We start from the raw sequence: 13,105 nt of genomic DNA, 5'->3' as shown, positions 1-13,105 counted from the left end.
AACAAAACTTTCATCGCACCTTGGCCTACAAAATTCACCGTGATATTTTCGATATTGTTGAAGCATTAAGTCTTATACGCTCAACCTATGTATCTTTCAGCGACTGCAGTGATGTGTACTTGCAATTTGTATATATAGTTATTCTTTGTATTTGTTAACTACTGTGTGCCAATAATCTCTATTGTGTTGTTTTCATGCACTCCCCCCCCCCCCCCCATGTAATACCCACTTGGGCCTTTAGGGTATTTAAACAAACAAATAAATAAATAAATAAATAAATAAAAAGTATTTTTGAATTTTTTTGTTTGAATGCATATGTCAGTGGGTCTTCATAAAAACATGATGGCGTGAGGTTTACGTGAGCGTTTTTGTCTGTGATTAACATGTTTTTTTTTGGCGTTTTGCTGTGACAACTATTGAGAGCAGGCTGCTTTGTTGAAGAGGTCTGCTGGCAACTGTACTGTAATTCCAGCGCTGCAGCGCTAACGCATATTTCATGCGCTCTAGATTAAGACTGCAGTGTTCTGCAGTTACCGCGATCACATTTCTGCTTACGCACGAGTGGAAAGGCCACCGGGCTGCCGTCACGTGTTGCTGGTAAGCATCCCCCAACTCCGCACCTCATCGCCATTTTTCTCCGAACGCACCATACAAACGCTTTCAAAGAGATACGACGTGACCCTAGGTTGCTCGGAAACCCCACCTGACACGTGTCCGGAAAAGCAGACGTCGGGAGCACGCGTATTTACGACCCGATATCTTATCCAGGCATTGCAATGGGCGTCTATGCTCCACTTCGTCTGCAGCTCGTGCAAGCCTGAAATAAGAGAGGGAGACTAACGCTTTGTTCTCTCAGACAGCTCGGAGGCTCTAGTGAAATCAAGTGCAGTCTTTATTTCTCTGAGCTCGGCACTTCCACCTGTCTTTTGTTTGGTTCAGCAGAAATCATGGGTAGTGCTTTTCTCGGGCTGTATCTTGTCCTTGCAGGTGAGTTATTTTTTTTTATCTAACACCCAGAAGCGTTGCAGTGAGCATTTAGGACAGAATTCAGTATTAGAGATTCCAGGGATCCCGCAGTGCCTATGCCTACGTCCTGTGTGTGACAACTAATGCATCATATATAGCACTGCGTCCATCATGATGTGCACTTATGGAGAGCAAGCGCGTTATTTCGTCTACCTCTTCGCAGTTGCCATCAGAAGGCAAGCTACAGAAGTGTGCTGGTATTACGAAGGGTGCTTTATAATTTGTGCCTCCTGTGTTGGAATTTTGTTACTAAACTATGAAATTTAAAGATGTCAGACTAAAACTAAATCTCGTAGCGCCCTCTTTCACAAGAGCACATAACTTTTCGACGTGCAGTCCGCGCCACAGGCGACGTGCTTCGCTTAGCCGGTGCACTAGTCTTTGTCATGACGTGACAGAATGCTGAAAATTTATGGCCTGAAGAACAGATCTTGAGTCATAAGAAACAAAAGAATGTGCATAGCTTGTGATCCAACAGCACAGAAAATGAACGTATCAGTCGGCATTTCCTAAAGCTGTTCGATGTCTAAGTAAGTGACATCTTGTAATGTTGTGCTCCCTTTTTAATCGTGTTTTTAAAATTTTGGCTTCATTTATACTTCTCCCAATAATTATTTTCTTTTCGAGTTCGTTGGCTATTGCTCCATAAATATTTTAATTAAGGATGTGATTATGGCAATTAGGACGAAACAGATAGTACATAGTACAACGTGTACAAAGATCTTTTAGGCAGTCTATACATTATCCATTGAGTTTTTTAATAAAGTATACAAATTTTATGCAGACTAATCCTGTAGAATAGTCCATAGACAATACAAACCTTAAAGACATCTATACATTTATCACCATGCACTTTTAGCAACTTTTTCCTACAGACAGTCTGTAGACTGTGAATAGACAAAAGGCAATATCCGTAGGCAAGCATTATAATTTATAACAAATCTATAGAAGGTCTAAAGACCTTTTTAATCAGGGAAGCGCTGACTAACAGGAAGATTTTCTATCTCATGCTCTTTGTTTCCACCTGTTTCTCTGCAGTGTGTAGGCTACTTTAATAAGATTATTCCTCTGTTGTAACTGCTGCTTTTGTACTGTAAATGAAAAACAAGCATAGTTCAGAAGCATGCATCCTCATTACATTCCGGCATGGATCTCAAGCATTAAATTTATGCTCCGGCGTAGAAAAAGGAAAGCTTTTGCGAATAATTATGAATCCGCATTAAGATCGGGGTTAAATATGGTTAGTGCTCAAGTTTCGCTAACTCTTAATTCGCAACTCTACGTAGCATCTTCAGGAGCAGAGGCAGCATCGCCCGGACAGTCTGAGGCGAATTACTTCTTGGATGACCAGCTGCTGAATTACCCTCACGACTCAGTCCCGATTCCAGACTTTGGACTCGACGTCGACGTCTTGGTGAGTGATGAACTGTATTAGTGATTGAGTAGCTATTTATAAATATCACAGTGTGTACAGCAAGCTGCCCAAACGCACACACAGATCGCCCATTTCTGTTGGCATTCTTGAACTCGCATTCTCCTTGACAGGCTCCTAAACTTGAAATGGTATGTCTCATTCATTAAACGTCAGTCACGTGGAAAGCGATAATCTATATGTATAATCTCTCCTCGAAGTGGTTGCCTGGTCTTATGAGCAGCAGTCTTTAGTGACGTAGTATGGCCTTGGAGTAACGTAAAGAAAGCTGCCACAGACAAAAAGGAACAAGCATTTATGCATGACTTTCAGTTATGTTAGCTCGTTTCCATGAACATGTGCTAAGCACACTCCCGTCTAGACAAAATGCTCGGACACAAACGGACGCACTGACATTTAAACTTTTTTTCTCTCAAAAACCATATTTTCTATCAGGGTGCGCATGACCAAGAAGGCTAGTGTGACATTCCGTGTGTGCTACGAGGATCCACGTTCGACGGCGCGGCGTAGACGGAGACCCGTGACAGCGGCATCATCAATTACCCAGCCATGCTCTGTGAGTGACGACCAGAAAAACCGGTCCCGCCGCCGCCCCGGGGAAACAGGCTTTATCCTCCCCAATTTCCGGTTACATTCCAGGACAAGGGAGCTGTCAGCGGGCCAGAGCGCGCCGTACCACAGCCGACGCTATGCGAAACCGCGAAGACGACATTCTTTCCCTCCCCCCCCTTTGTCGTGGGCTATCGCCGGGAAGGCACCCACAGCTTCCCAGAAGGGCCGCGACGGACACCTGTCATGGCGGACAGGCAGTACTCGCCAAGAATGTGGAAAGACAGGCGCTAGTGAATTAGCTCCGAAGAGAGAGCCTGTGTATACTCTCACTTGAGAGAGAGTGGTGGCGTTTTTGTTGTTTATTTAGTTTGTATTGTTAACAGACTCTGGGTTCGAGGCTAAGCCCAACCCAAAGGGGTGGTCCCCATCTCGCATGTTATTTTGGATTGGAGAATTGATGCTTTGGGCGGGCCACTGGAAATGACCGCCCTTAGTCCTTTGTTAATCAAGTGCTTAAAAGCACATGTAAACGGATGCAGTCCAGTCTGAGCTGGGGCTCCATGCTTAGCATGTAATGTGATGCTACTTAGGCACTAACCTGCCCGGTCGATGAGTAAAGTAGTGCAAAGTTTGTTCTGTTGTAAAATTATGCTCTGCTGTCATCATCTACAAGCTCGCCTCCTGTTCATCTTCCAAGCCGAACGACACTAGAGGAAGGGTTTGTGAACCATCCTCGAAGAAACGGACGACTACTGAAATTCTACTGCATACACGCTCAGGACGACATCGTTCGCCAAGAGGGCCTTCAGCGCCGAAGCCCGACGGCGTGCAGCTTCTGCCAGCAACCGCTCGAGCCCAACTCCGGAGCCACTCCATCGCCCCCATGAAGTCGTCGGCACGTAAGCTCGGACGCCTTAGCCTCTGATGTATAACCTTAATCATGTGTAATTATTGAATATACCTGTTTGTTTAAACTGAGCCATACGGTGTCTCTTTGCCTCTCCGTCCCGTGTGGACCTGCGCATTATGGGGGTCATCACACTGGTGTCAGAAGTGGGGTCTCAAAAGCAAATGTCCTCTGAATGCTGTGACATTCATGACTTCTGGGGAGGCTGTGCTTCGTGTATATGGATGACATTATCATATACAGTGGCAGTTTTGATAACCATTTGCGCGATATTGAGCAGGTTTTGGTGCGACTAAGAGCAGCGGGTCTCAAACTGAAGCCCTCTAAGTGCCAATTCCTCAAAAACGAGGTGAAATACCTCGGGCACGTTGTTTCAGCTGACGGCGTGCGACCGGACCCTGAGAAACTAAGGTGTGTCTCGGATTTTCCATCCCCGACTAGCGTCCGCCAGGTCCGGCAGTTTCTCGGCCTGATCGGTTACTACCGAAGGCACATAGAGGAGTTCGCCAAGCTCGCTAAGCCGCTCACCGCCTTAACAGCCAAAAATGTCGCCTTTCGTTGGGACGAAAACGCGGAGAATGCTTTTGGGGCCCTGAAAAGGAAGCTAATGAGTGCACCGCTGTTACGCCACCCGGATTTTAGTTTGCCCTTCGTTATGGCCACAGATGCGTCAAAGTTCGCAGTTGGTGCCGTGCTATCTCAGGTTATCGAGGGCAAAGAACATCCCGTTGCTTTTGCTAGCCGACAGTTGAGCCCCACAGAGCAAAAGTACGGAGCTACGGAAAGGGAGTGCCTCGCCGTTGTCTGGGCAGTAAAGCACTTCAGATGCTACCTTTACGGCCGCAAATTCAAGCTAGTCACAGACTGCCATCCTCTGAAATGGGTGATGAGTGTCAGGGACCCTAGCTCGCGACTCGCTAGATGGAGTCTACACCTGCAGGAATACTGCTTTGAAGTTGAGCACAAGTCAGGAAAGACACATCTGAATGCTGATGCACTCAGCCGCACAGCTGCCGTGGCAGCTATAGAAGAGTTTGTCCCCGTAGTCGACCCCGCCGAATTACGCACAGAGCAGTGCAAAGATCCTGACCTGAAGCGAATAATCGAAAGCTTAGAGGGCGCACCGTCTCATCCCGAACAGCTAGGTTATTTCATTGACAAAGACGGCACCCTGTGTCGGCGCACGAGGCCAACCAGGAAAGGGAGACCAGAGAAAACCGCTTGGGAGAGAGTCGTCATACCTCGGTCGTGGACAGAAAGGGTTCTTCGCGCGTTTCACGATGCGCCATGCGCCGGTCATTTTGGCGTAGCGAAGACACGCAGGCGTGTGGAGCGTTTGTACTTTTGGAGTGGCATGCGACAGGATGTTAGAGACTACTGTGCGAAGTGTCATTCCTGTCTCGAAAGAAAAACACCCAAGGGACGAAGACCAGCTCCAATTCAGCCGTTCCCTGAGGTTTCGGCTCCCTTCGAGCGGACAGGTATGGACATAATGGGCCCATTGCCCACGACCACTTCCGGAAACAAGTACATTTTAGTATTTGTCGACCACCTTTCAAAATACGCGGAAGCGGTAGCACTCCCAGATCAGAAGGCAGACACGGTTGCAAGAGCATTTGTCGAACAGATCGTGCTCCGACATGGACCCCCGAGGCAACTCTTGACAGATCGGGGAACGAACTTCATGTCGCAGCTAATGAGGAGAGTTTGCGAGCTGCTTAAGATCGCTAAGAAGCAGACAACACCGTACCATCCGGCTTGCAACGGCGCGGTGGAGCGACTGAACCAAACCGTGGCCGGGTTCCTGTCGCATTTTGTTTCGCGCGACCAGCGGGACTGGGACTTGTGGCTCCCGTATGCAATGTTTGCCTACAATTCCGCAGCACACGAGAGCACGGGCGAATCGCCATTCTCTCTTCTCTACGGCCGAGACCCGGACCAGCCTAGTGAAGTGCCAGAGGGCCCCCGTCGTGTCCCATACGCTTCACTGGACGACTATAAGGTTGAGCTAGAATCGCGCTTGCAAGTGGCGAGGGACATCGCAAAGGAGTCTTTAAAGAAAGCGGCGAAGCGCAGGAAGGAGGTGCACGATCGCAGTGCTAGAGACGCGCCGTTTGATGTGGGGGACAGCGTGTACATTGAAAACTGCCAAAGGCAGATTGGGCTAGCTCGTAAGTTCCAGACGAAGTGGAGAGGACCGTGCGAGGTTGTCGAGAAGCTTTCTCCGGTAAACTTCAGAGTCCGAGACGTGAACCGGCGTTTGATAAGGATACACGCAAATCGCCTCAAGTCGGCACCGGTTCAGTATTCACGAAATGAGGAAAGGGAAAGCGCGGATTTTGATGGGGACAGAAGTGAAGCGGAGCGCGCAGATAGTTCTCAAGAAACGCCCTCTCCTGCATTTGTTCGGCAGGCGCCCGAGGTGACGGCCGGAATGCCACCGGATTTACTTCATGCATTGCTAGAAGAAGAAGCGCGCGAGGTTGCCGCGCAGATAACGCCAGGAGAGGCCCCTGCCACGAGCCCTCGCGAGTCCCAAAGCAGACAAAGGGGCACAGACTTACTTAGTATGACTCATGAAGGCCGATATCCGCTGCGAAATCGGAAAGCTAAGTCGGACTAATGGCGTAAACATAGCGGAGTTGTGAACTGGTTAGAATTGTGTAATGCCGCAGCTCATAACATTGCTATGTGCTTATGTGTTAAGTTATCGGAGTTGGTAGTTAAACCTTTCTGTCATTAAGTAACACCTGCACAGGAGAGCATGCGAAGCGCATGCAGAACCTGCCCTACTTCCTTTCGTTATCTATATTTTTGTCTGTGCCGTGATCGTGCTACAAGTGGGAGCTCCTTTGTAACTGTGGTAAATTTATTTCGTCCAGTTTGGACTAGAAAGGAGAGGCTTGGGTGCTGAGTTTCATGTTTATCTGTAAAAGAAGATCAGTGCTGCCCCTGGAGACGCCAGTATTGACAGCGGAGGCATATGGTGTTGTGCAGTGGTGTTGAGTGCAGCGAAAAGTGTTTTGTCGGACGCACTGTGCGAGGCGATTCAGAAAGACAAGGGGAGCTGCGTGGACTCAAATGTTCGGAGAACATTCTTCTGGAGGGTGAGCGAGTGTGACATTCCGTGTGTGCTACGAGGATCCACGTTCGACGGCGCGGCGTAGACGGAGACCCGTGACAGCGGCATCATCAATTACCCAGCCATGCTCTTTGAGTGACGACCAGAAAAACCGGTCCCGCCGCCGCCCCGGGGAAACAGGCTTTATCCTCCCCAATTTCCGGTTACATTCCAGGACAAGGGAGCTGTCAGCGGGCCAGAGCGCGCCGTACCACAGCCGACGCTATGCGAAACCGCGAAGACGACATTCTTTCCCTCCCCCCCCTTTGTCGTGGGCTATCGCCGGGAAGGCACCCACAGCTTCCCAGAAGGGCCGCGACGGACACCTGTCATGGCGGACAGGCAGTACTCGCCAAGAATGTGGAAAGACAGGCGCTAGTGAATTAGCTCCGAAGAGAGAGCCTGTGTATACTCTCACTTGAGAGAGAGTGGTGGCGTTTTTGTTGTTTATTTAGTTTGTATTGTTAACAGACTCTGGGTTCGAGGCTAAGCCCAACCCAAAGGGGTGGTCCCCATCTCGCATGTTATTTTGGATTGGAGAATTGATGCTTTGGGCGGGCCACTGGAAATGACCGCCCTTAGTCCTTTGTTAATCAAGTGCTTAAAAGCACATGTAAACGGATGCAGTCCAGTCTGAGCTGGGGCTCCATGCTTAGCATGTAATGTGATGCTACTTAGGCACTAACCTGCCCGGTCGATGAGTAAAGTAGTGCAAAGTTTGTTCTGTTGTAAAATTATGCTCTGCTGTCATCATCTACAAGCTCGCCTCCTGTTCATCTTCCAAGCCGAACGACACTAGAGGAAGGGTTTGTGAACCATCCTCGAAGAAACGGACGACTACTGAAATTCTACTGCATACACGCTCAGGACGACATCGTTCGCCAAGAGGGCCTTCAGCGCCGAAGCCCGACGGCGTGCAGCTTCTGCCAGCAACCGCTCGAGCCCAACTCCGGAGCCACTCCATCGCCCCCATGAAGTCGTCGGCACGTAAGCTCAGACGCCCCAGCCTCTGATGTATAACCTTAATCATGTGTAATTATTGAATATACCTGTTTGTTTAAACTGAGCCATACGGTGTCTCTTTGCCTCTCCGTCCCGTGTGGACCTGCGCATTATGGGGGTCATCACACTAGGCAAGATCCATTTCATATGAAAATATTGCTTCAAGAGGTGCCGGAACAAAAAACATTGTAACAAGCACGACTAGCCTAGAGACGAAAAGACCACAAGTCTGAAAGAATCTGCAATACAGTTTTTGACGGCACAACAGGGCGAAAAAAAAACGAAAGGCTGTGATGGAGGCCCTAAAACGGTAAAAAAAAAGCAACGCGAAGAAGACATGATGTTGAAAACTAAAAGATATAGAAACATCAAAGACAAACAAAAGTACGCAAAAAAACATCAGCGAGAAAACTATGCTAAAAACTAAGTGTAATGACGCGAGCAAATAGTGAAGGACATTTAGAACAACAAAACGAGCATCTCAAGAACCAGGAAACATTTACATGGTATTAAGAGAGCCAGTGCTGCATGACTAAAATCTGGAATCCCGTGACAAAGCGGTCGGGTTACCTTACCCTACTAGAGGGCCAGCAGGTTAAGTCAGAGTTAAGGTTTTGTAGCGATAGCTACATTACGGTAGCATTTCGAGCCTTCAGCGTGGCGGCGCCGCCACACTGTCACGTGGTTGGTCACGTGGTGCGGAGCAGCTGCCGGCGGCGCGGAGCCGGGGCTGATCACGTGGTTGGTCACGTGACCAAGTTCCACTCAGCCAGCTGTAGCTATCGCGTCACTCCCGGTTTAACCAGAGCTAAACCACCGCCAATTTTTATTTTTCTGACGGTGAAACTCTAGGTTTACTTATGCACTGCTCTTTCAACGATAGTATCATGGATGCTTCTATGATTTCACGAGTCAGCATATTTCAATTGCTCTCTGCTGTCCTCCATTCATGTTACTAAATAAAAATTGCAAGTTCAACGGTTCCTCTTATGTCTCCTTCCTCTTTCTAGTCCGATGTGTTTTGTGCTCTGATTGATCAAAATAATTTAGAGCATCGGAATAGCTGGAGAGAGAGAGCGTGTGTCTGCACAAGCTATATAAAACAGGCCTACAAAGGTCGGAGTTCAAAGTGATAACGAAACAAGATTGATGTATTTGTGAACTACTACACGAAAACGCGGACAGTTTCAAAGTTATTTCTTTGAATTTTTTGAGCTCGTTTTTGTGCTAGGCGATGCGGTTAATATATTGAGTACCGACTTGTTCCAATGGCAATCGACTCATGTAAACACTCAGTCACGATGACACATATGCTTCGGCACGTGGGTTGAAACACGCAGACCTAAACTCTTAGCCCTTGTCCTGAGCGAAGCAATGAGGGCAGTATAGCTCTACAACGAATAAATATATTTTACGGACATTCCTTTTGAATCAGCGTGGAAGCTAGAGGCCCACCTTGCCTAGCAAATTTAACTGTCGAAATACTTGGTGTCAATGTCCGTGTTGCACTGTACACGAAAGACATCTTTCATTCTGAGTCGCCACTGAGTCGAATAGAGCGACGTGTTCAATAGGAACGTATCCTGAATTATTCTTCTCATTGCTCCCTGCTTTGTCTGAGCTAATTTATTTCTTGCTTTCCTAGAAACGTTAAGTCCCGTTTTGATTCTTTGCGATTCCAAGCTTTTCCCTTGCTATGATCTAAGCTATATTATATCCATTTCTTGGACGGTGCGTGCAATTTTTCCACCCTGCCTCCGTTTTACGACACCGATGCCTACCCTTACAAAAATTTATTTAGACACTCTATAGACTGTCTATAGACTTCCTCCTATAACATCTATAGACAATCTACAGAAAAACCCCAGAGAACATTATATAGGCAATACAAATCCTGTAGACAGTCCATCGAGAATCTATAGATTTATGGACATACACTTTTAGTAGACTTTTTTCTATAGACAGTCTATAGGCATGAATAGACAAACATCAATGTCTATAGAGGGACAATAAAGCCTGTATGAAGTCCATAGACAGTCTATAGACCATTTTATAATTGTAAGCTACCGCTGGCTACAAAAACATCGTCTCCCTGCCCTTGCTTTAATATTGCTTCGTTCTAGGTTGACCTGATTTGGCCTCGAAACAAAAAAAATGAAAGGCCACTGTCTCTTGGCATTACTATTAACAACTTTTCCCTCTGGAATTTAATGCTTGCTTCCGGCCTACCCCTTACCACTCCAACTCAACCAGTGCTACATCCAGTCCGAGGGCGCAGTGCTGAATGTAACCGTACCTAACATATTCTTGAGGATATGCACATACTTCTGAAAGACAACTTCTTGAGCAGCAGGTCAACAGACATCGGCCCAACTTTACCACAGCTTGGAATCATTTTTTTAGCACATAGAAAACGTGTTTTAGTATGCCCTTAGTAGGCGTGCGTGGTTGATAGGACTCCGTGCACCCACTTTAGCGCATTTTATTATCGCCGATTATTTTTATCTGGGTTGGGGAGCCATCTACCACCTGGTGTAAGGGCTTTGTCCTATTCGGCTCTTTACCCGCTGTTTTGTACGCATCGTCAGGACTGATTTCAACCAATTCCTTCATGCCTCCTTTACTTCAACTTCTTTACTTCCTTCTTCCGCTTCAGGTTGACGACTTTCTGGAATACGTCCAGTTCGAGTTCTCCAACGGGACTGCGAACCGCTTTCAACGACGTGTTCAGCGCCAGGGAGACTGCCACAGTCCTTACGGACAACGGATGGTCTGTCGACTAAGCTTCGCCGGGCTCACGATTCGCTATGGTTTCGTCAAGGCCTCACGGCCCAGTGGTGACAAGATAACCACGGCTGATCTGTTTGTCAGCGCTGGCTCCGCCAGCGTAGAGATGAGCTTCCCTCGGGGTGAGTCGATCACGAATCTACTCAAGTTGTTTCCTGTGTACACCATTTAATTTATATCGCCATCAGGAAAGCGGTAATGTGCAGCACGAAGTTGTAGCAGTGTCTTCAATTGGCACAAATATGCATTAAAACCTTCTGACTTCTTCCTGTTTCCATAAAATCAGCTATATGAAATAAAGTCACCAGGGGATTGCCAATGTGGCCTCATGGAACTATGCAAGACATCAGGTGTCAAGTCGAAATTGAAGTTCCTAAATGCTTTCTCGTAAATGCTTACTTACGGGAGAGTAATCCATGGCCAACGTTCTTGGACAAAAATTTTGAATATCCGAAAACTGCAATGTACTGATAAGGAAATATTGTAGGTAATAGTTCATTCTTCTAATATGCAGCAGAATCTCTCTTTTGTAGTCTTTCCATCGCCTGTATCGAGCAGTTAAGACTGCCACAGAAGAGCAAATGGAGAACGCTTTTGACAATAGGAAAAACATTAATAGCAACAAAAAAAAAACGCAAGACTACCGACAGTAAATCTGTGGATATATGGTCTGTCATAGTGAAGTCTTGCAATATATGAAAAAAAAATTGCGTTCATAGACAATTTCCCGTTCAAAAATGCTTTCGTCCAGAATTATTGGTTATATGATGCGCGCTCTTGACTGTACCGGATGTTTAAGCAATTACTACCACTTATTGATCCCGGACGCGGAAAAAAGTCCCACAGCTTGATTTTTTGAAGTGGTAGCTTTACTATACTAGAGATAACCGGCTGAGATATCCGTGTACTTCCCATGGCCTTCAAGGCTCAGCCAAGGTCAAGCCTTCAGTGGTTTGGAGAACCAGTGAATGGTGAGCGGTCAGACCAAAGGTCAAGCCATTGCAAAGGTCAAAGTGTAGTCAAGGTCAAGTCAAGGACAAGGTCACCCAAAATCGGGTCATAACAAGACTGACAGGCCAAACCATCGTGAAGCTACCGCTTCTCCCTCAGTTTAACCAAAGCTAAACCACCGTTAATTTTTCCTAACGCAGGCGGGAAGAGTAAGTTGGAGTCGTTCACGATGAACAGCCTCAAGATGACCATGCGCCCCCCTTCCCAAGTGCTCGTCAATCAAGATGTGGACAAGGTGTTCGTGCAAAAGACGATCGACAACTGCGAGCGCATCCTGTGGAGGATCCTGCAGACTGACTACGCGAGGGCGCTGGCGTCCCGGATAGCAGAGAAGCCGTCCATAGGCATTTGAAGCGGAACTACTGCTGTCCCAGTAGTGGATTTGATGGAAACGTCTGACAGTTTTAATTTAACTTGTTCATATCTGTTCTGACTATAACATTGAAGCTGGGAAATCTGGGCATATTCTCAGCGAAATGCGTGAATACGGTCCAGCTTGTGCCCGCGCAGATGTCAGTATCAGGAGAGTGCATCAATGTGTGTTCAAATAAACAAGAAAAAAACATTTTTTTACACCTGAAATATACATTCTCCACCTCGTAATACAATTCTCCTATTCCGTGTACTTAACGGTATATTGGTTCAATAAGCTGTTCAACAAATACACCGGGTGTTCCAGTGAATACCAGAGAACCGGTCAATCGACTTAAAAAAAGTTAGTTAAATCGAGTTAAAATCGAATTTAAAAGTTAGTTGACGCAAATTAGTTAACCAGCTTAGTACTTAACTAGCGCATATAGGCCATTGCTTGCAAATGGAGATTTGTGATGGGTAGTTAGTAATGACTATATCAATTTTTTGAATCTCGAATACGTGATTACCCTCCCTGCTGTGGCTCAACAAATTTTGAATGCATCGTGCGGAAACACATGCGCTCTCAAAAGATTGCAGGCATAGCAAGCCTCTTAGTGCACGTAACTAGTCGAAAAAGCACAATTTGTCTAGCCGCAGCGTTGAGGATGATCGCGTTTCCGAAATTCTGAAAACTGATACACGCTATAAATAACGATCAGCTACAAATCTCTAATTGAAACAAGGCGCCTAACTCTACTAGTTAAAAGGTAACTATTAACAACTAGTTAACCATTCTACTACTTAAGACGATTCAACGGTTTTCTGGTGTCCGCGAAAACCGGAAGTACTAAGCTGAAAAAGCCATATTTTTACCTCAAAAAAACCTATTCTTGAAAAATTTTTAAAATCTTTC

The 13,105-nt window shown here is 46.6% G+C and overlaps 1 protein-coding gene across 2 annotated transcripts; it reads left to right on the top strand.

The window, feature by feature from the left end:
* The first annotated feature begins 787 nt into the window (after positions 1-787).
* LOC144101138 (uncharacterized) lies at positions 788-12,407 on the top strand. Of its 2 annotated transcripts, none has more exons than XM_077634174.1 (4): positions 788-987; positions 2,313-2,440; positions 10,697-10,949; positions 11,979-12,405. In XM_077634174.1, the coding sequence occupies exons 1-4, from the start codon at positions 948-950 to the stop codon at positions 12,188-12,190; spliced, it is 633 nt and encodes a 210-aa protein (XP_077490300.1). In that variant the 5' UTR covers positions 788-947; the 3' UTR covers positions 12,191-12,405. The 2 variants fall into 2 exon arrangements, with proteins under 2 accessions (XP_077490300.1, XP_077490299.1); XM_077634173.1 differs by lacking the exon at positions 788-987 and adding an exon at positions 1,136-1,223 and having other exon boundaries at positions 11,979-12,407.
* Positions 12,408-13,105: the final 698 nt, after the last annotated feature.

Source organism: Amblyomma americanum, chromosome 8 (assembly GCF_052857255.1).
Source record: "Amblyomma americanum isolate KBUSLIRL-KWMA chromosome 8, ASM5285725v1, whole genome shotgun sequence".
Classification (NCBI taxonomy): domain Eukaryota; kingdom Metazoa; phylum Arthropoda; class Arachnida; order Ixodida; family Ixodidae; genus Amblyomma; species Amblyomma americanum.
This window is presented reverse-complemented; position numbering and strand designations above follow the sequence as displayed.